At 41.4% G+C, this 25848-nt stretch overlaps 1 protein-coding gene across 1 annotated transcript in view; it reads left to right on the top strand.

Moving 5' to 3' along the window:
• The window catches only part of cacna2d2a (calcium channel, voltage-dependent, alpha 2/delta subunit 2a), a 133584-nt gene that overhangs the window by 25937 nt on the left and 81799 nt on the right, over positions 1–25848 (top strand). The window contains exon 3 of the mRNA XM_034532777.1: positions 11632–11748. Coding sequence (XP_034388668.1) covers positions 11632–11748 — 117 coding nt within the window. The remainder of the gene's footprint in view (positions 1–11631; positions 11749–25848) is intronic.

Here is a 25848-nt window from a genome sequence, read left to right as displayed (position 1 = left end):
TAGATAGAACCGAAACACATTAAACATAAAAAAAATAAAAGTTTTAATTTTTAATTTTATGGATTATATCTGAGTCCAGCTTTTGCAGGTGTGTTAATATATCCTGACATTAGATGTCAGACATGGGCATGACTATTTAATTTATATTGTCAGTTAAGTGGACTGGAAGCTCATGTTATTTTATTGTGTTTATTTTTGATTGTTGAGTTTATTTTTTTATTTTTTATTGGTTGGGTTAATGAAGTTGAGCTATAATATATATTGTGCTGCTGAAAAGTATATATTTTTTAATCCATTTGTGGGTGTTGGTGTGGTCCATGTTCGGTACTTTATTAAGGCAATGGATGCTGTTGTGCGGGTGACCAGTGAAGTGGTTAAGCCCTGGCTCTCTTTCTACCACGCAGAATGGGTAGGCATTAATCTGGCCCTGCTGGACAGAAGGAAATTAATGATCATTTACACTGACGACGTAATCAGGCTTCACGCTGTCCTCCGATACTAAATTGCTTCTTTTGTTCCACAAGATCTCCGTCTTTCTCTCCCCATCTCTATCTGTCAGTGTCTTTTTCTTTCTCTCGCACTCTCAACTCTCGCTTTCTTTCTTTTTTTCCAGGTCGTTCTCTGTTATCGGTCATTAAGTGCTACGTTTCCATGGAAACAGCCAGTTTGGCAGGAATTGGCATGCTGTAAAAGCGTCCCTGTAATGTTCAATATGGAGAACAACCCTCCTTCCACTGAGAGCTTGTCCAGTGTGTCATTGCAAACCTGTTAGGGATGCCACGTTTTTGGAGGTAAAGAACGAGGATGAAGCCGACATCTCTCAGCAGGGGGAAAAATCGAAGGATGTAGAGGGCAAAAGCATACACATGACACCCGGAAGACGCCCCCTTCGTCGCTTATCTGTCAACCAGAGTTTGTATAGCTGTTCTTTTAGTGCCGTCACTTCTAAGAGCAGTGACCCTGTTGGCAGGTGACATGGGTGGCTGTCTGTGTGTAATTAGGCTGTGCTCTGTGTGTAATGACTTAGCATGGAGCCGCTCTCTATCAGGCCCAGCAGACAGCCACTGTTAGTGTCAGACAGTGGGGAGGAGGGAGGAAGGGGTTCGGCCATCACCAAGGGCAAGCCTATAGGACGTTTCAGCAGCCTCATCTCTCAGAGGGGAGGTTAAATTGAGTTCCTGAGTCAGTGAAAATCCCCCTATCGCTTATTGAAAGGCAAGAGGGTTAAATATTCAGTCTGGGAGGTTTGAAATGTAATCTGCACTGTGAGTTTAAATTGTCTTTGGATTCCTCCCTCTCTGCTCTGTTCTGCCTGTGGTAAGACAGAGATAAGTGGATCAGAACAAAATGGCTGTCATAGCGACTGTCACTATGGTTTGCAGAGTTGGACTTAAACCGTAACTTGTGATTTGTTACATTTAGATAGCATGTTAAAAAATGTTATCTGATATTGTTGGAATTTGAGAGCTACTTCAAAGCCAACATTTATATATTCTGTGTGATTCTGCTTTATAAATGTGTTCTCTGCTTTAGAATATCTAGAGATAAAGATCTTAAAATATTAAATTACCTCAACAAATTAGATAATTAAATTTACTTCTGGCTTTTTCTTTTTTTCCTGAATTTTCCAAAAACAAACATTGCTCCTTTGAAACAAATGTACCAGATTGCTTCTAGATTAAGTGGTTGTTAGCTGTTGTTCAGGCGGTTGAATGGGTCATCTCTTCTAGCTAAGGTTGGTGGTCCAATTCCCATGGTTCACCTGGCCTTGAGCAAAGCACTGCACCCCAAATTGATACTGATATTTGATAATTTTAGGAAAGCAACATACTTTCAGAATCTAAAAAATACACTGTCCAAGTTAATTTGGATGGCAGGGGATTAAGACAATATTTTTCCAGTGTTTAGCTCTGTTCAACAAAGTCTTGCATGTTTAGATAATGAGCACTGTATTCCGCTGCTGTGCATCTTACACGCTATTTCCCCCCCATTTGAATTATATAATAACACCTCATTGATCTTTGCTGCTCTAATACCTCTATGAAGTCTCTTCTCTAAATTATAACTGATCCAAGCTTGACTGTCTCCGGCTATGCACGTTGCTTACTCTCACCTCATTATCCATTTTATATTTACTGACGTTCTACCAGAGGGAACTTAGCGGGGGAGATTTAAGATGACTTGTCTTATTTACAGAGTTCACGGGAGTAGTAAGGCTGCTGGAGAAGCAGTATTTTTTTAAATATAATATCCAACACAGTGAAAACAGAAAGACAAAAATAGCATGAAATGTAGTTGCTAAAGCTTAGCAGAGATGGTTGATGTGCAGAGCAGCAGCAGGGTGGGAGAGCGTTAGCGTCCGTGTAAAGGATGATGAGGTTATGAGCTGCTGAAGAGGACAGACAGACAGACAGATGGCGTGAAAGAGCAGCGGTGCCTTTATTGTCTAGCACGCATGAACTCAACCAACATTATGAGTGTGAGCAGTGAACTGACGACGAAAAATAACGCAATTGGACATTGATTATTTAAAAACATAATGAACTGAAAACACTGTCTTAGCTTTAATATTCTCAAAAGGCTGCACTCTACAATATGCTTCTTAAAGAGAAGGGGAGTTCATCTTTGAATAACTATTTATTTTGTATTGCCATTTTTAAAACTAGGAGAGCACAGGATGAGACAGGGTTTAGCTAGCCATTTGTATCAATAACGCAAAACAAGCTAAGCTCACAGTTAGGCTGATGGACAGGTGCCAAGGCTTCATCAGTAGCATGGAAGTGGCGCAGTAATTAGTCAAATGAGGAGGAAGTGGAGGAGATGCTACAGAGAGAGAAACCCCCTGGGGCTCTGTCTCCTCAGCAGGAGGACCTCCACGGTCCACTCAAATGCACACACACGCACACACACACACACACACACACGCACGCATGCACGCACGGACCAACACACACATGCACATACCAAAACATAATATGCACAGTTTCACACATTAGAGGTATTTTAGATTCAGAGCAAGGAGCACACATATCCCCATAAATAAGGTTCACAAACTTACACACACACACACATGGACACTCGTCATGTATTATTTTGCTACCGCTGTGATTTAATGCGGTGGGATGGGAGATGAAATTCGGTTGATTGTATGTTTGATAACCAGCAGCCCCTGTCTGAGTCATTACTGTGACAGTACGGGCAGTTTTAGAGCTACATAAAGTATTGAATAGGGATTAGGATGGGAAGGGGTGAAGGAAGTCAAGAAAATAAGAGAAATAGTGGTGGGAAGAATCATAGGGAGGATATTTTTGTGGCTGCCTATTTAAGAAAACCAATTCCCTACCATCAGCAAGTTAATAAAAAGGCTGCAGTTTATCTCTGTCTAAAAGACAAATACCCTGACTGAGGATGGAATGGAGGAGGGGAACCGGGAGAGGCTGCCCCACATTTCCCTTGGTCCTTCCTCGCTCCATCAAGTCCCTTACTATGAATCCTTCTCTCTGATAGTTGCCAACTGACTGGATGGCTTTCACTGAGCAAGTGCTGTTAAATCCTGGGATCGCTCCCTACTTCTCCAGGACCCTTTGCTTCTGCTGACAGGTCTAATTAATGAATATATACAAAAACTGGGCAGTTAAAAGATCACTGTGGGCTCCATCTGTCCAGCTGGTCTTGTTTGCCTGTTGGTTTGCACCGTCTGTGGCTTGGCATAGTAAATACCCCCTCACACTGTCATATTGGCATGCTTCATCTGCTAGGGGAGTCAGATTATTTGATCAGCTGGTTTGGGAGAAGAGGTGGATCAGTGATGTAAGACACAGTGTTCAAGGTCAGTTTTATTAGGGATCTTTATTGTCTCTTGGTCAGTTAAACTGGCCTACGATGATGAATCAGTTATGGCTCTTTGATTCGAATCTTCAAGACGTGGCAATCACTAAAACTAGAATTACAAGCACATCGAACAGCCTCTAGATCTTGTATAATGTGACACAAGTGAGCTCTGGAAGAAGATGATAATCGCATCACTTAGGATGTTGGTAAGTTGCAGTGAAGCAGTGAAGACAGCAAGTTTAAGTACACTGATTACATTTGAATGAGACCATACAGCACCTGCAGGTGAAAACGCTATTTCAGAGAGGAGATTAGACGAGGTTGAGTGTATGCAAAGTCCTGTCTCTGTGGGGTGTTTGTTCACGTGTGTGTGGTTGTGATTGTGTACGTGTAAATAATGTTTTTCTTTGTTCAGACCTGTTTGTATCACCAATGGACAATCCCTCTGATAATGTTACAGAAGCCAACCCACCATACCCCCCCCTCCATGTCATCTTTTTGTTTCTTTCTCTCTTCCCTTCTAATCTCCAACTCTCCCCAAGTGGTGTATGTAAATATTTAGCCCAGCCTTTGTTTTCTGTGATGAGTCCCCGGATGCAGCGAGCTCTGAGTTACTCTGTGTTGGCACTGGCACCCTGTGTTGCCTCTGAGACTATGAGGGAATTATGTCTATGTCTTTTACACGTTCTGTTACTGGCTTTCTATTGAAATTTGTTTTTTCCAGTACATATGTGCAAGAATAACCAGCTAGAACTTTCGCAATTAACAGGATGCACTACTTGGTCTATCTGGCACAGTTGTGTGTGAGTATATTTAACTGTTCATTTAGCTCCACACCCCATTGTCACTGTTGCATGTCAAGCTTTCCTTTCTGGCATTGAACATACTTACATGATGTTGTACTGAAAGACTGAGGCCAAGGCTGCATGTACGACACAGAAACCCAGCATCCTCACCAGTTAATGACCCATTTAGAAAACCAAATATACTCACACTATTGTAACATAACATTGTTTAGCTTACTTCATGCTTAATGTTAGAAGAGAAGAGGCGTTTAGGATACGGCTTAACCAATCACTTTATATGGTAACGTTGGCTCTGGTTGCTGGAGAGTAAACTGACAAGGACCACAGTTGTGCTCGGGATGTGCTATAAAATACAGTAAGGAAATGCTACCTGTATGCTTTACGTAACCTGTAACCTGTTAACTAATGTAACCAAGTGTGTTAGTAAAGTAGCCGAACATGAAAACAACTGCAGTTGATGTTAGATGTTAGATTAACACACTTTGCTAATCCATTTCTCACACTTTTGCTCTTTGTTTTTTTAAAAATGCTAAAGAAAAACAACAACACCCACCACCACCACTCAAAATGCAGATCCGCATGCTTCGGCATGTGGAGAAATCCAAAGCTCAACAAACTTGCAAAATGAAACCTTGAGAAAAGCAAAATGCAAATCAGGCAGCAAAAGTTCTTGTTTTGGCTGAATCACACATCACACATCACATAGATTGTATACTGTGTTTTTTGGCATGATGCAGTTCCAAGCCGTGATAGACAGTCAGCGTCAGAGTGTATATGCCATCAAAGCAGGTGGCAGATTAGCTGTATACATGTTGTTCATTGCTGACATGGTCATCTGTCTCTTCTTCTCCTCTGTGTCATTGGGACACAACATCTTCCCGGGACACCATAGCTTCACAATAGAAAAGTCAATGTCTCTGCTCTTTCTGCGTCTGACTGGACTCTGGAGGCTCCCAGTCCTGTTGAACTATGAGAGGCTTCTGGTGTGCTTGTGGCCCTATGTGCTCTCTCTTATTGAGCTCTTCCCGGGGCCCGTTGAAACTGGGCCTGCTCCGCGGAGCCCACTAATATTCCCTAATGATGTGGCATCTGTCTCTGTCAACCTCCGTGCCGCAGCAGCCAGACGCGGCCTATTGTGGCTGACTTCACAGAGAGATAAGCAGTCCTCTCTTCAACGCAGACGAAAGGACAATAATATCAACACGAACGACTACCAGTGAATATGGCGAAAAAGTCAACAAATAAGTCTTAATATAAAGCGGCAGCAGCAGACAGAAATCTTTTTCTCTTTGTTATCGTTCTGACTGTTTTGACTTTCCTCCGCTGCGTTGATGGCAAGAGGAACATTTTGAAAAGTTCAAGGTTTTGTGCGACAACACAAGTTGTTTTCTTACATGTTATGCAGCATCAACATGTTTGTTTAGTTGTTTTTTTTTACAATGCTACAGAAGTTGAGGCATACGGGGAATTACTTGCAGTACAGTGGACGTGTGTGGTGGCTGAGTTTTGGGAGCCAGCTCAATCTGCAGAGCACTTTTATACACATTTTCTGGAGTCTCGCCACCCTCTGTCTTCCCATCTGTGTGTTTACAGTGACACTCAGAGCTTGGCACACTGGAACCAGTCATCATGGCTAATGATGACAATGTGACTATGTGTGACATGTACTGTATATGAGGGCGTGAATGTGAGTTTGCGCATGTGTGCATTTGCATGTCTCACTGTGTGTGTGTGTGTGTGTGTGTGTGTGTGTGTATGTGAGGGTGTGTGATTTGTCAGTGTGTGCTTGACTGTCCTGACTGCCAGATAAAGCATATTGGTCGCAATTTGGCATCGTAGCTTCTGTCGTATCCTGTGTGAGTGTTAGCAACAGAAGGTTTGATTGGCCGTCATTGGCACTCTGCGGAGCCACCTCTCCTCTTTTCCTGCGAGAATGACAGGCCTACACAGAAAGCTGCCCAGGCGTCACAGCCTCGAGCCAACAGCATAACTGATTAACACTGCTAAATTTCTCTGCAGCCTTTCCAATCCATGAATTATCATTCCTCTTTACAGAAAGGATGGGCACAACGAAACAGTCGCATCCATTTTCTTTTATTTGTACCCTTTTCTTTTTATATAGTAAAATGCTGCTTAGAGCTGACGTTTCTCTATAATGTAAATATGACTTATGCACATAGTATTTTTGAGTGGAAAAACAGGCTTTCAACTAAATAAATGAATACATCGCATAGTATTTTGTTCCCTTTAGAATAGCTTGTTTGCTCTGTTGTGTGGACGTTCACTGCGATATACAGTTGGGGAGAGTACATTTATGAAGTAGTGCATATGAGTAACATTTTGAGGTACAGTACGACAGGTCCAATGATAGTTAGTTGTAGTTGGAATGGATAGTAGGTTTGCTGTACTTTACTTCAAACAAATTCAATATACAATCAGACTTAATTTCCCCATAAAATGTCATATTTCTTTTTACTGTTGCAGTTTTTTAAGTACCTACAAGTGGTTTGCCTCAGCTCAAACACTGAATATAATGATCAGTAAAGTTTCCTGCCACACTGCTTTTTTTCTTCTTTTCCTGTAGCTGCCCCATTACCTGTGAGTGAGTCAAGCTCCAAAGCCCTCAAATATAATTTCAGGCAGGCTGATGTGCTTATGGCCCTTCAGCGATGATGGTCACTCATCTCCAACCTCTAGCTAAAGGGGATTTAAAGCTCCTCAGGCCTATCGTGGCCAGCATTGCCATGTGCTGTCGGTCTGCACCCAGCGCTCCTCCAACCTAATGCTCATTGGCCGGCTGCTACTTTCTGGGCTGGAGCTCTGTCTGGTTGACAGCACAGCTCAATCTTCTCCCAGAATGGACAGGGACCTCATCTGCTCGTTACATGGGCTTGTAATGGGCCAACCTGTCACAGAGATGAGCACCCTACAGTACTATCTATCTTTATTTGTCTCTCTTTGTATTTTATTAGTCCATGTAGAGTGATAAAAAGAATAAAACATCCGTAGTGTTTCTCATACAGAGTGGCAGAGAAATTGATATCGGGGCTGTTTATGTGGCATGATATACAGTAGACACAGGTCACTGGAGAGGAGGACACACTGTGTAGGAGGATACAGTACACTGCTGCCTTACCCATTTACACTGAAGGAGCGTGCCCGCTCAGGTATATGATACTGGTCTCTCACCTGTTAGACTTATATACATTGAGTGGTGGGCAACATGGACACATTTATAATCCCAAAAACTCTGACATCTTTATCAGTATGTTATGATATTTTGTAAACCATTTAAAGTGTTGTAGTTGTTCTGTTTGTTTGTTTTTAGTCAAACAAAGTCTTAACATTTTCACATATTGAACAGAAATTCAACATGCTGCCACATGTGACAAATTGTGATTACATTTAACTTGTAATTCATTAAGACATCAGAACCACAGTATCTCAATATGGAAATGTTGGCACGAAGTTGAACAATTACAAATGTTAATATTGAATTGTTTTTCAGCCCTGTGCGGTTTTATTTTCTGTCCAAAAAGCGGAAGAGGTTAATATGTGGAACACGATCCATACATGTGAATGGGGAATAAGCAGTATTATATTTGTATTCCTTTCCTCGAACACTATTTACAGACACTGATGAATCAGTTTAATAGATGCTCTGCTTTTATTTGGGCTCTGGGTGCTGGTGTGTATTTACCAAGTGAGCGTGTGTTGCAGCAGCTTATTTTCCTACATTTTGGAGCACAATGACAGTGGTTGACTAAAATTGTCATTAGTTTGCTTGCTCTATACTTTGAGGAGGTAATTAAGCAGTGCATTTTTCAAAAAAGCTGTTTACTGATTGAAGAAGCAGAGACCTCACAATTATACAGCACATTTGACTCAGTTTAAATCCCTAAATATACAGGGAGAATGCAATAGAAGTTTGTGTTTACTCCTTTAGAACTCCCTTTTCCTCACACAAACTTACTGTGTACATTTTTTTGGATTCCACACATGAAGCAATATGAGTCTTATTGATCTCTGTCTTTGTCTTTGTTTTGTTTCTAAGCTCAGTGTCGAGAATGCTCTGCCGGTAATGTCCCAGAGACAGCCATGAATCTTCCGGAGAGAGGCCGACCCAGAGAGCACTACCTCACATTAAGGGAATGAATATTGATTTAAAAACAAATTTGACATGGTTTTTAAATCAACTTGAAAAATGCATTGCTTAAAAGAGTCAGGGGTTTGTAGTCCGTCAATGGAGCGGAGAAACCGTCGCTCTTGTTCTATGGTTTAATAAAATTCCATTAATGGCTTTTTCAACCTTGAGAAAAAGCCCTCTCAAACGGTGCGCAAATGTAAGGGTAAATTCATTAACATCATGTGCGTAAATACTATATGTGATTATTGGTCTCATGTAGGAGGACCAATAATTCAGAACCGAAGGGTAATGACTAATTCCTTTGTTTGTGTGTGTGTGTGTGTGTACAGCGTGAATGGACTGTTCAATTGCAGATGAATGACTTATGATGATGACTTGATAGAAACAAAACTAAAAGAATTGAACCACCTGACGTTTGTTTTTTTCATCATCATTGTGTATGCAGATCGCACCTTCACATTTCACTTCGAGAAGTAGTTTAAAGTGTTGTTTGAAACTAAGCAGGATGCCTTATCCCTTAGAGGGCGGCCAAAATAAGACACCAGGCAATCTCGTCCGAGTGCTCGGTTGGCATGGTCTGAGCTTCTGGGGCCAGGTTTGCCTGCTCAGTGGTCCAGTGGAGGGAAACTGCCTCTGGCTGCCTGCCCAGCTTTCAGCTCGACAGAGACGGATCATATGGACGCCAGTGTTTTCTTTTCCTAATTGCTGCGACAGATCACTCCAACAGACATCATTTTTCATACCAAATCAAGAGATTGGTACTTTGGTAAATACTGTATGAGATTGTTTTGTTTATGAACAATCATGAGACAGACGATGTGCTGATTTCAATCATGCGGGATCTAATTGTCGTGGGTGCTGTAGTGTGTGGGGATTGAATCTCAAACACCAAGACTGTCATTGAAAGGCCACAATAGTCTAGTTTAATTGATTCGTAACCTAATTACATGATAAACACAAACAATGATTTGCTCATTGTGAACAGACCCAACTGATCAGCATTCAATAACAGGGGTCCTGCAAGACACTGGCATTGACCACAGTGCTGCAATATTTTTACTTCCATTATTTTGTTTTTCCATTGTGTAATTGTCAAACTTTGTTGCCAAAATGTGTTGTCTGTCTTTTTCTTTTGTAAAAAAAAAACTAAATATATGTAGGTCTCCAGCATTACCAGTTGTTTGAAGGTGCTGCTTGAAATGTATTAATTAATGAATATACCGTCAAACAACAATTTGCAATATGAAGATATCCCAGCAGATAATGAAGTCTCACTCCCTTCCGGTGTGTTGTAATGTGAACTTCTCTGTGCTTTGACTACGTAGCTGGTCCGGCCACATGTGTGCGTTAGTGCACGTAAATTCCTGTGTGTGTTACCCACTAGCTATAGCTAATCTCCATCGCTTAGTACTGGGCTCTGTTCATGCTGTTAGCATCATTAGCTGCTAGTCACTGGCTCAGCCGTTACCATTGTGAGAGCACTGTGGAGGCAATCCCTCAATAATACAGTATACAGTATGCCCTGGATCTGAATTTAGATCATTTGAATGGCCCTTTATAAGAAATGGTTCAGTCTGGTTGTGTAGCTTAAGTGACACAACCAGATTTATGTTGAAAATCCAACCTGCTCATTAACAGCCTTCTGTAAATTTAAGAACCAATCTTGGGTCTTGCTGAAAAAACAACAGGAAGCTTCTTAGTTCTTCAAAACCATGATCTATGAATTTCAGAATGTGTTACTTCACACATTTGAACTATATATCATGTATGTGGAGTTTGAAGTGTTTGTAATTGCTTGAGTAAATGATTGATTGGAGAACTGAATTTATAGTACCGCAAACTAAAAAGGAAATTACCTACACACAACCAAAGTAAATGCCACATTTAATCCTCACATTAAAAGATTTAAAAATACCATAATTGCTTTAAAATATTCAACAACAACAGGCTTTTCCTGCGTTTTCTTCAGAAGAACTGTACAAAATGGTTTTATGGTGTGAAACTGGGTCTTGCGGTGTCTTAGGGCAGCAGGATAAGTGGTAATCCTTCGGGTGGTGCTCTGTTGTAGACTACAGATCCTATAGAGCCTGTGCCGCTGAGTCAGCAGCCTTTCCAATTCTTCCAGGGGAAGCAGACTAATCTCCCGAGTACCTTCCTCTGTCAGCGGTCCAAGCATCTGTCGTTTTGCCTCTGGATGCTACTTTGATAACATCCCAGTCCCTTGTGCCATCCCAAAACCATTTCTCTTACTTGTTGTTTTTTTGTGGTTTTCAAACGCTCAACTGATATAAAGGCCTAACTGATATAATTCTTCTAACGCCCCAGCGCTTGATTAATTGTTGTTTTTCAGTATGTTGTAATTCCTACTTGCACTATCGAGGGTATTATGGTCCTTCAGAGGTTGCAAAAATTCTCTGGCCTGTTTGGTTTACAGTTGCCTTCAGTAACCGGTTGGATGAAGTCTTGAATGTGTTTTTGCAACGCTGTAAATAAGGCTGCTTGTGTTAGTTCCGAAAGAGTTAACATTGTGGAGATACAAGGTGTTCACCCAGCAGTGGGGATCTGCTGGAGTTTGCATTTATTTAATTTCATCCTGACTGCCAGACTGCAGCTGGCTAGCTAAGTGCTTTGCCATTAGGGCTCTGTTCTGTGTTTAATTCTTCTGCAGTGCTAGGGCTTATGGGTACAACGCGAGGCTATACTGTATGCTTTACAGTAAATGTTTACCATCTTGTGTCCTACCTTGACACAAGATGGTAAACATCAAACCGCTCCTCTGTGGTCTTCTTAATTAATCTAATGGCTCCGGTAATCTGACCTGTGATTCCCTGTTTTCTTCTGCTGCAGATTTATAATGAGAAGAAGAGCCAGTTTGAAATCAAGAGAAACAACCCCAAGGACTTGGTGGATAGAGTGGCCCGGGACATCGCCAAGCTGCTCAACAGTAAGAGGAAAGCCCTGGAGGTAAGATAATGCAACTTTATACAAGCATGCACTATAAGTTATGTAAAGCACAACACACACCATAACAATATATATCAAAATGTAAGATATTATAGAAATAAATTGATGTACATGTAAAACAATTTGAATGGTTGGAGATAGTCATCTCTGTCATTTTCTTTGCCCGGCACTAATTTGTATTTTTTTCTTCTTTGTTTAATATTAGAGGCTTGTATTCTGAAAGATAGTTTCCGTGAAGCATGGGAAAAAAGGTTATCATTTTAATGTCCTGCATTATGGGGTATAATTATTACCACCGTTCTGCTCAGACTACTGTGATTAGTTAAAATTAGTTTCACTCTCACAGTGGGGAACCTCTAACCCTTGAGAGAAGAAGAGAGGGGGAGATCGAGAGGCAGAACAGCTGATTGACAGGGAGCAAAATGAGAAAAGTATACGCAATCACCTTTTAATTTTCAAACGTCAGAGATAAAGAAAAGAAGCATTTGTGCTCATCATGAAAATGTTGATTCAAAAATCAAAATGTTGTCCCCCTTAAAATTATTTTCATACTTAAAATTACAGGACATTTTGAGAGCATATAATTCCCAAATTACCTGATTAGAATTTGTAATTATTGCTATTTAAAGCTGAATGTGTTCTTTCTTTCCACAATGGCAGTGAGGCACTCCTTTTAATCAGTTTGGTGATTCTCATCATCTCCACCCACATACACACATACAGCTGCACACACATCTACATACACACACTGATTTATTTTAATCACTGTGATCATCTTCATCGTATCGTGCTAGAGCTACACTCCCACACTGAAATTGCTGAGGCTGTAATGCTTTTGACAAATCATTCAAACTTTACCCTGCATTTATATGAATATTTTACCTTTCACATACAATGCAGACAAAAACATTCATATCACAAAAAGCTTTGATTTACACTCCTGGATACTGGTTTCATCAGTGTATGCTGAATATGTGGAGTTTTTCATCCACAGAACACCTTATTTGAGGAATGGGGCTGAGGAACGGTCCAGGTTCCTTCCCTTTGTTTCTGCGCAGATATGGTCACTCAAGACGAAAGCATTGGCCGTTTTTAACACAGTTGAAGCCTTATAAAGGGACAGAAGTATATATCTTTTAAGAGCACGAGGTCTTGTGGGATGAGGGACTATCATGCCAAGGAGCAGAAGTCTCTCCAAGGCACGGTTAATTCCACAGCTTGGATCCTAAAAGGAAAGACAGCGTTACACTACATCTCCCGTGGTCATGTGCTGGATGAGAATTGGAAAGGCATTGACCCTTCAACCCTGTTTTTTTTAAAAAGGGGAGGCATTACCATAACCACCTTCAACCCCTGTACTTCAATCAACCACCCCTCCCCCCCCCCCCCCCCCCCCCACACACACACGCACGCACACACACACGCACACAACACCCCCCCACCCTAACCTCCATGGGCATCACTGTCACCTCACATCCTGTCTAGGAGATTCACTCAGGAGGGAGGAAATGAGGTGAAAAAAGAGAAGGGCTGGAATGAGAATGTCTCCCTGGGGCGTGGACAAATCAAGAAAATGATGTTCAGAAATTCATAGATTTAAAAATGAGCAGCAAGCGGGAGGGAAAGGGAGTGTGTGTGGGGGGCGGGGGCGGAAAGAGTTTGGGGGAACGAAGAAAGAAGAGGAAAAGAGAGTCAGTTGAGGAAATTGCAAAAGGGAACGAGGGATGCTAAGAAATAGGGAGTCATTATAGTATGCAACCTTAAAAAAAAGTATGCAACAAGTTAATATATGTTTCATTTCGGCAGGTTAAGATCACTTTTTTCCGACTAAAACTATGAATTCACAACTGTAGGCTAATACATTAATGTGCAGTTATTATTCATTATACAGGGAGAAAAGTGAAAGCCATGTCTTATTGCAGTCTGTAGATAAGAAGGTCTCAGACTCCGCTCAGCACAGTTTTGACAGCGTTTTATATTTCTACCCCCCCGTAATGGTTATTTAGTCCTGAATATTCCCTGCCACACATCCAAAAAAGGAATTGTGTGTGTATCTGTGCACTGACGTGTGTGCGAGCAAAAATAAATTATTCTCCTGCAACCTATTTAAATACAGCTTGGGGTGATTCATTGTAATTCATGTTTATATTACTAATGAGAAAATACACATTGACTGTGAATACTCAGTTACTGATATAAAGTGGTGAGAGAAGCATTTCTTAGCGCTTGGGATTTAGTTGCCTTAGCCTTAATTCCCAAATTAGCAACACATTTTAATTTTTCAAATACTCTTATTTGGAGAGGGGTTAAAAAAGCTCCAGTAGGTGAGCTTATATTTGTTTACCCGTGTGCGCTCGCTCTCTGGGTTATTACAATGAATAAAATACAGTTTATGGCTTGCAACAGTTAACAAAAATAGTCGTCCTGCAATTCTGCTATAATATCCTCATTTGCTGTAACTAATACAGTGATGTGTGTACTTGCTTTCACACAACCAATATCAAAATTGGTATCTTCAAGTCTAACAATAAAATTTCAAAGTACCATGCACTGAATGTTCCCTTGGCCCCCCAAAAATGGAGGCTGCGTAAGCTGAGTATGTTTTTGTCAAAAGCTTCCCCAATGTTTATTCTTTTCCCTGCCTGGTCTTAATCTCCTCCACTCCGTGTCCCTGTCTGCTCTCTCTTTCTTGTCTCTGGCTCCAGCCGTCTTCTCAAACAATGATCTGATTCTCAGGTCGGTGCCAACATTAAAATGTAACACAAACCACGGTAGGCTGACAGCCTCCTCGCATGTAGCCGCTGGACACTTTGTGGGAATACCTTTGTTTTCAGAGAAAGGTTGAAGTATGATTCAGGAAAGCTTCCTCTGATGCTCACCATTTTAGCTTATTTCAGTGGCCGTGTGATCTGTAGCTGACACCTCGACCTGCAGCCAGTCAGGTTTGTTTATAGTCCGCTACAAGATATCTGCACCTTTTCTGTGTGTTGATGTTTGCTGTTATGTGCCTGTTTTCCAATATACACATCTTTTATTGAGGCACATTTGAGCAGGAAATGAAGTGATCTTCAACTCAAAAACTGTTTTTTAAGACTTTTAGCCCCAAAATGTTCATACAGATCCATCATCTTTCAATAATATGTTCATGATTTCCAAGATGTTTCCAGAAAATTAGTTGAATACTGATTACAAGCAAAATAGACGGCTTCTACAAAATGTTAGTTTGCAATCAAGTTATTCCAATTGATTGCTCGTGTAATCTAGATGGTCTTTTAGTCAGTCCACAGTCTGACTAATCATCAGCTCAGCTGAACATTGTAAGAAACATTGTAAGAAACACACACACACACATATGGGCAGGACTAATACAGACAGAAAAAATGTTCATGCATAGCAAATCGCGACGTTTTAATCAAAGCTTTTTTATTGTAATCAAAAGTGAATATAATAAATTATCAGGCTGTTTGGTCTGCAGCCGACGCTTCCAGAAAGCTCTGGTTGAGTCGGTGACCCTTCCACTCTAGCCACAGTATGAAATAATGTCAGGATAGACGCTGGGATATCATGTAGACTTCATCTCAAGTCTTTTGCTTGATTATCTTATATTATATTAGTTAGAGGTCACAATATAATGTGCTGGTAGCAGCAGCTCTGTGAGTGGAGAGCAGTCTGCATGTGCTTCTTTATACTCTCTCTTTGTCTTCCTACGTGCATGTGCTACCAGCGCAACAGACTCCCACCTGAGCGATGACACAAGGGTGTCGGTCTGACAGACCTTTAAACCCACAGAAGCCAGAGAGAACCCTCCATGTACCCTATCATGTGTATACAGCCAAACAGGTGTGATAGACCCCCCAGACTCATCTGAGCCCTCATCCCTTCCTGTGCACCTCTTTGTGATGCTCCATATGATTGCCACAGAGGCCTGAGATCAGTTGAGGCCCTCGGAAACCATCTGAGGCTGCACAACATCCTGTACACTGTCAGTCAAAGCCAGGCAGAGTTGAGCTGTCAGTCGGGCTGCTGCTAGGATTTTCCCGCCTCGGGAGGGAAGATGAGGCCAGGAGCTAGAGACGGAGATCATGTTGCATTTCCATCAGCTGCAGCACAGCAAAACTACCATTGTCAAAGCTCTTAAGTTGTGATTTCACAGAGGGAACTGGTGGAATAGAGAGGGGACTAAGGTTGGTCTAATCCAATTACACAGATCTCAATACTATTCCAATACCACTTGAAGGCTGACGGATGTGTGTGTGCCTCTGGTCTACTCGCTGCTTGATGTTTACACACCCGACACTTTAATGGGTTTCTTTTTTTTTATGGTTTCAGGGTTGAGGCCTGGTTGAATATTCTAACAATATTACAACCAAGGAAAAGTACTGGAAAGTAAAGTGAGGGATGTCGCGAACATCCACGAGAAGTTGATCAAACTAAGAAATTTGATAATAACAACAATGACACAATCTGAACTAATACATTTTGTTCAGAGACTGCTCTCAGGAACCTAAAGGGCACTATGGTTTGAACCCTCAATTTACCATGTGTCTGGATGAACTCAAGATAAGACTTGGGGTCAATCTTGACACTCAAACCGTCTTATTAACTATAAGACCTTCCTTAAGGCTGACCCGACAAGCTTTTATGAGGATCTACATTCCTGAGGGACACAGAGACACATCCAATTGTGAATAAAGACTTAAGGAAACCTGAATTCATACGTTAGTCCTAGTCTGAGTTAGTCTGTCTATTATATATTTATAAATATATATATATATATATATATATATATATATATATATATTCAATCCACCTCAGAGTAAAAAACTAATTTTATTTGTAAACCATAAGCTGAATTAATATGTTAGTCTTAGTCTGAGTTAGTCTGTCTATTATATATATATATTCAATCCACCTCAGGGTAAAACACTTATTTTATTTGTAAACCATTCACACATTACCTCACTGTTCACATTGTGTGTCTACACACGTTGATTGTACAAGCTCGAAGGTTACCACATCTCTAAATTTAAAACATCTGGGTTTTTAAAAGTTATGTATAGTTAAACATACCTAGTTGTAATGAATATACCCAACTGAGTATGTTCAACCAATAAACTTTTTTAATTAAATATGTAATCAATAGTCAATGTCAATCTGTTGCTTTCCATCTTGCATTTTTTGAATGCACATAGGAATGCAAGTTTCATGTGCGCTGCTATCTTTTCCAAGCTGCAGTTTACAAACAGTGTTGCCTGTTGAAGTTCATCAAATGTAATAAGCTAGTTGTATTTCATTCTCTTTTTTTTTGTCTGCCACAAAGTCACAGAACACAGGGCTTGAAGTGGCTGGCAAGCAAAACACAGACAAGAGATGCACTGCCCAGCTCGGTTAGCAAGACAGACGGTCTAGAAATGGGCAGACGAGAACACAAGTTTACCTGATTTCTGTTCTTGTGATCTTTCTCTCTTTTCATGACCGGAGGGACGGCTTCCCCTTCTCAGGTTTATACATTGATACCTGCTTTGACGTGAAGGAGGCGGGGCACTTTTGTAATTTGCAACTCTTTTTGGGACAAGCACACTTGGGAGGGGGCCTTCTGGTAGCCACGGGGGCCTAATCAGGCACTAATTATTGTATCCGGTTTCTGTACATGACTAGGTGACTTGTTTGATTGGAGAAGAACATAAAGCAAAATTAAGAAAATGTTGGACAGTGGGCAGTTTCTCCTTCAGGAAAGACGCTATCATGCTGATAGTGATTGTGAGAGATTGCGAGAGAGCTCGGACCGGACACTGTGCAGGGACAGCAGGAGTGTGCTTGACAGAATTAATCAATCAGACTGCGTGGGCCTCCGTCTCCTCCTGACCGTGGAAACCAAGACGACACAGCCGGGTCAGAGATGGGGAGGGACAGGCCGCGCAGAGTCAACTGTCATCCCGTTACATCTATCAATAATTCACTCAGACACATAGTGTCACGCGACACACACACACACACAAACACACACACACACACACACACACACACACACACACACACACACACACAGACACACACAGCCAACATGCATTCTGAAAGAAGTGAGAGCATGCACGTGTTGGCACAGGTTTGAACATTTGGATTCACTCACCGGTGTTTAGAAAGGACATCTGAAATACCCACTTGTTTCCACTAAAGAAACTGAGAGACGTATAGCTAATATTGAACAGTTAACAAAATAGTAGCTGCAGGCTCTCGGTCATGCACTCACTTTCCTTCCTCATTACCGTGTCAGTTGTTTTGACACTATTATGTTTTCTATCAGTTTACACTACTAATAGTTTTGATCTCTGAATGACTACCCTAGAGCTGAACCAGCGTTATTAGTTGTAAACAAACCTCCCATATTCATTGGATATTCACACACTAGAGAATTGGCTGTGTAGTGTGAAGTAACTTCTTTATGATTCATTTCACTGTTTCCATGAGGGAAATGTATCATCAGCGGAAGTGGGGTGAAAATGTACACACTGTTGATGAGGCGATGTCTTGCACAAAATCGATCACGACAAAAAGGAGGTGAAGCTGCCCACACCGAGACCAATGTTTCAACAAAGAGAAGGAGAGCATTGATCATTTAGCATTTTAATGATGCATGAAAGGGCAGCAGCAGTGTTCATTTTAATGATAAGTTATAGTTTGCACAGTTGTCTGTTAATGGTGGGCCAAAAACCAACAAGAAATCAACAGTTTTAATTAGTGTTACTGCAGTAACGCTGTGAGTAAAACCACCTCATTGGAGTGTGTGGTTGATGACTTGTGTTGTCATCCCAGCGAGATCTCAGACGCATCAGTGACTGGCTTTAATTGAACAGGCATCCGGCACAAATAACCAATTTATAACAGCTAAATTTAGCTCTCAGTCTTTTAAAGGGCCACCGGTCTTAAAAATGAGGCTCCCGCTAACACACCTCTGTGAAGCTGTAGTGAGTAGTGAGAGCTGTCACTCTGATCTGGATTGGCCCTCAGTGGTAGTGTACTAGAGCTGGAGGATTAGTTAAGTGAAGCCCTCCTTTATCTAATGGGGGTCTGGTTCCTGATTTCAATACGGCCACTGGTGATGCTTTTCAATCAGGTATCCAGGGCTGTGCTGTGCTGTGTGTTGCCTGCTGTGCCGGTGAATCGGCTGTGCCGGTGAAACTAGCACATAACTCCCTAAAAGCGTAGAGAATACTGCCAAGCTTTTTAAATCACTTGAAACACTTGAATTGTTTCTGTCATTCCCAACAGCAGCAGTACGGCAGCAGTTGGTGTGCCCGCAGTGAATTACACCACCGGCAGCAAGTGATTATATCCCTCCTGCTAGCGTGACGCAATGACAAATGAAGGAGTTGTCTCTCACTTTCAAAGGGAGCGAGAGCTGCCTGCAGCCTCGCTCCCCTCACACCTGATTCTGGGGCAACGTTTAAGTGATCTTTTGTGAGAATAAATGGAAGTGTGCTCTGATCATAATTATCATACCATACCAAGTATTCTTCTAGCATAGAAATGTGTTTAATTCCCGGTGTATGTGTATTCTTCATCTATTATTTAAAATTGTGAATACATAACACATCTTTATATCTTATATCTTCACACCCTCTTTACACCCTCCTACTCTAACTCATAATTATTCTGTTGTTAGTCAGTCAAAGTCCAACCCTGCCCTTATCATAGCATTAAAACTTGATCCACACACTCACTATTAACCTCCCTGAGGCGCAGCAAGCCACTCAGTAGCGGCGAGCACCCCTCGATAAGGCTTGTGTTCATTTAGGGAGCTTAATGAATTACAAGGGCTTCATAATGAGTGTGTCTGAGCAGTGCTGTGGGGAGGTCAGATGGTTTGAATAACTAATGAACCCAATCAGCAGTCATAACTTTAACATGCATGGAACATTTTGTATATGCTGTTGCAGAAGCTACATATTACAACCCGAGCCTTCCCACCACCACCATCGGGAGACTCAAACAAAGTAATTTGGTTTTTCATTTCCTGTAGGCCTTTGGAGAGTCAGTTATAACTCCCTGGTCCCATAAGAGAAGTACAAGGAAAGTAGGCCGAGCTCTACTTGGGTAAAAATAGAAGAGAAAACTTCACAACTTGCAGCGTGCACTGATTGGCAAAAGCATATCAAATTTCTGTCGGTGTAGTTCAGAGAGATTCCATCAGGTTCCTGAGGATATACACCATTTGTGATATCATTTCCGATGCCTTTAGGGTCCCGTTCTGTTCCTTCAAACTGATGTTTTGAAGGATGTTTTGGCATTTCTTTCACAAGTGCAAAAAACATTAATTCAGATGCAATATAAGAAGAAAATGTTTGATGTTTGAAATGTCTCAGTGTTTCTAGTCCACCTGATGATTTCTGAAATGGAACAGACATAGCATAAGGACAGTATTTGTCATCAGATTTTTATGTCATGATCTGCTGTTTTATTGTCTCTGTAAACAATACAAAGCAGATTCCAAATCAGATTTCTCTCATAATGAGTTGAAAACCACTCAAGACTGTCAAGAGAAATTCCAGTTCCAGTTTGGTTTCCTATTACCATCCAGTTCAAGGAGGTAAAGACCAACTGAGAATTAAGTATGTTATTATCATATATGTACAAACACATAGTATTCCACAGCAGTAGACATAGTATAGCAAATGTTTCAGTCAGATTTTTCATTCTCTGCGAGCATAAATGTCTGTACAAAACATCATGATAATGCATTCAATAATTGTTGAGATATTTCAGTCAGGACCAAAGTGGTGCACTGATCAACACATATATTGTTTACCCTGAAGCTCCATCACTAGTATGGCCATAAACTTCTGTTCAACATTCATCTTCATTTACCCTAGGACTAGAAGCATTAGTTGGTCTCCTTTCTTAGTGATCTACACACTAATTGTCCATATGTACACAGAGGTAGATACACTCCAACACATGCACTGAATCACACATCCCCTCCCATAATCTCCTCCCCAATCCCCTGGCCCCTGTCATTCAGATATATGAACTTCCATTTGCAAACATCTGTTTCAACCTGCAGCAAAGCTATTACACTACACACACACACACACACACACACATACATACATACATACACACACACACACACAGACACACACACACACTCACACACACACACCCACACACTCAACACATTTACCTCACTCAACATATGGCTCACTAACTTCTTCTAAGCCTCGAGAGAATTTGCAGAAGCATCGCCTGTTTAACCTTCAAAGAATAATTCTCACTCAGAAGGCGGCACAGGTCCTGGTCCAGGCTCTGGTCATCTCACGGCTAGACTACTGTAACTCCCTCCTGGCAGGTCTACCTGCTAATGTCATTCGACCTCTACAGCTCATCCAGAATGCAGCTGCTCGACTGGTCTTCAACCTCCTGAAATTTACCCACACTACTCCGCTCCTCCGCGACCTTCACTGGTTACCGGTGGCCGCCCGCATCCTTTTCAAAACATTGATACTTGCGTACCGTGCTGCGAACAGATCGAGTCCGGTCTACATCCAGGACATGGTCAAACCGTACACCCCAGCTCGTTCACTTCGCTCGGCTTCTGCCAATCGGCTTGTAGCTCCTTCACTGGCTCATCATTGGCTCATCATTGGTGGAACGAGCTCCCCATTGACATCAGGACAGCAGAAAGTCTCTACATCTTCCGTTGCAAACTAAAAACACATCTTTTTCGACTATACCTTGAATAGGGAAGGTAGAGCCGTAGTAGCACTTTAGTAGCACTTAAATGTCTCTTACTGATAGCACTTTGTAGTTTAACACTTTAGTAGCACTTAAATGGCTCTTACTGATAGCACTTTGTAGTTTAACGTTATTGAAGAAATTGTACTTGCTTGATTCTTGTTGTTCTGAGTTTGGACTCAGGGTTTAATGCACTTATTGTAAGTCGCTTTGGATAAAAGCGTCAGCTAAATGACATGAAATGTAATGTAATGTAATAAGCCACATGTAAACTCACTAACAGCAGGACAGTGGCCCCATTAGGTGGTTGGACCTGGCATTAGGTGGTTGGACCTGGCATCAGGTGGTTGGACCTGGCATTAGGTATTTGGACCTGGCATTAGGTGGTTGGATTTGGGATTAGGTGGTTGGATTTGGGATTAGGTAATTGGACCTGGCATTAGGTGGTTGGACCTGGCATTAGGTGGTTGGACCTGGCATTAGGTGGTTGGACATGGCATCAGGTGGTTGGACCTGGCATTAGGTGTTTGGACCTGGCATTAGGTGGTTGGATTTGGGATTAGGTGGTTGGATTTGGGATTAGGTAATTGGACCTGGCATTAGGTGGTTGGACCTGGCATTAGGTGGTTGGACCTGGCATTAGGTGGTTGGACATGGCATCAGGTGGTTGGACCTGGCATTAGGTGGTTGGACATGGCATCAGGTGGTTGGACATGGCGTCAGGTGATTGGACCAGACATTAGGTGTTTGGACCTGGCATCAGGTGGTTGGATTTGGGATTAGGTGGTTGGACCTGGCATTAGGGGTTTGGACTTGGCAGTAGATGGTTGGATTTGGCATTAGGTGTTTGGACCTGGCATTAGGTGGTTGGACCTGGCATTAGGGGTTTGGACCTGGGATTAGGGGTTTGGACCTGGGATTAGGTGTTTCAGGTGATCTGGTCACAAATTGTTGTTGGCTGTTCCCTGTCAATTCAACACTCCCAATGCTAGCGACACACATAGCTTTCTGAGGGCAGGTTTTAGATCTGTGCAGAGCTGGAACAGAAACAGCAACACATCAGTGACAAGCTATGAAGCTACAGTATATAAACTATGTATTAAGTATAAGTAGGGGTGTTACAATCTTGATTCTATATCAAAAAACGATTTTAACCTTTAAAGTCAACAGCAGGTTTGACCAATCTCCCAGTGTTCCTTCTCTCCACCAATGCTTGTGTGCATCCAAAGAAAAAATGAATGAAGACACTTCAAAGCTACAGCGCAGCTTACCATTAGCCTCCTTTCGAGCCACCAAGGCCACTGGCATAGTCAGAGATGACGGAGTGACAAAGAGAACCGTAACATCCTCTTGCTTCTCTGGTGTGGCAACATTTTCCATGAGTTATGAAAAACAACGAACGTGTGTCTAGGGTGCAGAAGATTTTAGAGTGTCAACACAAATCAAATCGTGTCACCGCTAACATTAAGCTATTTTGTTGAGTTGCCTCTTGATGCATTGTATACGTTTAGGGCTTTTATTTTGAAAGGTCAGAACGGAATGAGTGAAGCCGTTATGGGCTGCTGTTGACAATATGGCGTTGACAAAGTGGCATTATTTATTTACCTTCATAAAGTATAGGTGGAACATAATATACTTCAACCCCTAAACTACACAAACGGTTGTCGATCACCTCTGAATCACATGCGTTAGTTAAGTAGGTGTGCGCACTGCTTAAAGAATGTGAGCACATGTGGCTACACACATACACACACACACACACAAACACACACACAGCATAGGATACAGCATTGTGTTGTATGGACAGATTATATTATATCTACTATTGTATATTATTATCACTCCCATTGATGAAAGGTCACAAAATTCTACCCACTGTTTCTTGGCAGCGTTTCACATCAGACAAAATGTCAGAACCTGATCTGCTTCATGGCAGTACACTGCCTCCAGCACTTTTCTTCACATTGTCAATGCACACATTTATTTTAGCTTTGGATGTACCATTTTTACCTCCATCTGAATGCTCTGCCTTCCCTCTTTTCCTGTAAACAAATGTCAGTAGAAGATTTATATTATTTGCCGTGTTCCTGCCTCGCACAAAGTCATTCATTTGAGTGACAATATGGGTTCCAGGCAGGAAGGGGGTGGGGGGTTGATACAGCATCTAATTATCCAACTTCTTCTTGAAAGGAAAAAAAATGCTTTCTGTGTTTAAGCAACTTGTTCACGTAGCAATAGCATCTGCTGCACTCCTTCATTTCCCCGTCAGCGAGAGACAAATGAATGGAAATGACTGCTTTGTGCTTCTATGCAGCCGTCTCTCCAAACTGCATAAAACATATATTTCTAGTTTCCCATGTGCGATTTTGTATCTGCAGAGAGGGGACCGAAAAGGAGAGCTAGAGACACTTGAATCAGGAATCACTGTGCTAAAACCCAGACGTTTCTTTTCTTTCTTTTTTTTTCAATTGCATGTCAGGACTCTTGTTTCTTTCCTACAGGGCACAATTGAAAAAAAATGTTTTTATGAAAGGGGCTTTTGAAAAACAGCTCAGCAATCAAACATTAAATAAATGTTATACCGCTGCATGGTGGAAAAAAAAGAAATAAGCGCTGCGCAAAAAATAGAGGCTTGTTTGGACAACAAAAGGCACAGTGCGGTCATCTGCTTTTCCTAGTGAGACACGTTTTGTAGAATGGGAAAATATTTTTTTAGAAAATATGTCAAGGTTTACTAAGCAGGTCAAAATCTACCCCACCTCCAATCACCCAGCCCTCCACCCTATCAGATCCCTCCACCTCCATTGCCTCCTCTTCATCCCAGCGATTATCCACCAGCTCCCTTTTATCAGCTTCATCAGCTGAGAGGCCGTATAGCTAAATGTTTTCCATGGGAGGAAGTCAATATGTAACATTTGGTGGATACAGACAATTTTGAATCACTCCAGTATTAACAACTGCATATTGCCTGAGTGGTTATTTGCATAAAAATCTATGTGGCAGTGAAATTTCACATTACCTGTGTACATTCTTTTCTTTATTTTATTTTGGTTCAATAATAAAGTATTTATGCTATTAACTTTTTTACTTAATCAATGGGAGGCCAGATGTTGCTTGTGGGCGAAATAGCTGTTAGTATTGAGGTAGCTGGCCTGATATCCATAGTCTGCCTCTGACCTTTTTCTCCTTCCTTCTGGAATGAACAAGGCAAATAAGGGGCTTGTGTCCTGAACAGGGTCTGTTAGATCCTGACAAATCAATCAAATCAATCAATAACATGTCTATTTTACAGTATTTCATGTTTTGGGCACCGATATTACATTTGTTAAGTTATTCTGTCTCCACTGCAGAGAATACAAAGATACAGACACATCGATTTCATTTACTTCACGGCATGTGAACACAACACAATAGGGTAGCCTACTACATCCATTTAGATCAGCGACACCTTGAGATGTCAAACTCTGCAGTGAGGAGGCACTGGTCTTTATTTTAGTGCAAATGTGTGTGATGCAATCATTTTGGATATCATGGTGCACCCACACATATAATGATATTTCCTTTCCTCTGGCTGCGCTGATTTCTCAATGATACATTTGCTGTCTGAGGTCTCTGTCATCAACATACAATCCCCTAAACCCTTTAGAAACCCAGTTCGGTATGTACACAACCGAGATGTGTTGGTTAGGATTCTCTGATCGCATACTTCAATTACAATTACTGTTTTTTTGTAAAAGAAGGATACTACATAATTATACAGAGATGCATGATTGCAGTTTTTTAAAAGTCTGACCTGCCAATTCAGATTTTCTTTTCTCTGACAAATGATGCAAGGCTCCAGAATCACACTTTTTCTTTTTTTTACCGCCGTCCCGTAACCGCCAGTTTAAACCGTAAAGAAATGATTTCAGAACAAAGCTTGTACTTGAACAATACTTAGTTTGACACAGTACAAAACAGACCGAGTGAAAGGTAAAATAAGTTTTATTTCTCTATACTGGGTCCTCTTCATAATGTTGTAAGGCACTTGTAATAACAATCTGATCCTCTCAGTGGCAAAAAAAAGAACTATTAGTGGATGTACATTGACTGTGCAGACATTCCCTTTGGATTACATTACAGCCCATTTTGCTTCAGCACTCTCCCTCAATACTGGACAGGTTTCAAAATGTGTTGTACCCATTAGTAAGTGAATCTTGTGTGTCTGAGCATCATAAGTGTGTGTATGTCTGTGTGTGTAAACACTCTCATGGTTTTAATCAGAGAAAAAAACTGTTTGTTGCATACAATTTCGTAATCTGTTTGACAAAAGGCAACTTTTTGAAATATACTTCTTTTATCCTAGAAAACACGAGCCATTGGTTTGAT

This window comes from Cyclopterus lumpus, chromosome 5 (genome assembly GCF_009769545.1).
Source record: "Cyclopterus lumpus isolate fCycLum1 chromosome 5, fCycLum1.pri, whole genome shotgun sequence".
Classification (NCBI taxonomy): Eukaryota; Metazoa; Chordata; class Actinopteri; order Perciformes; family Cyclopteridae; genus Cyclopterus; species Cyclopterus lumpus.
Note: the sequence above shows the minus strand (reverse complement) of the source record. Positions and strands in the feature narration are given on the sequence as shown.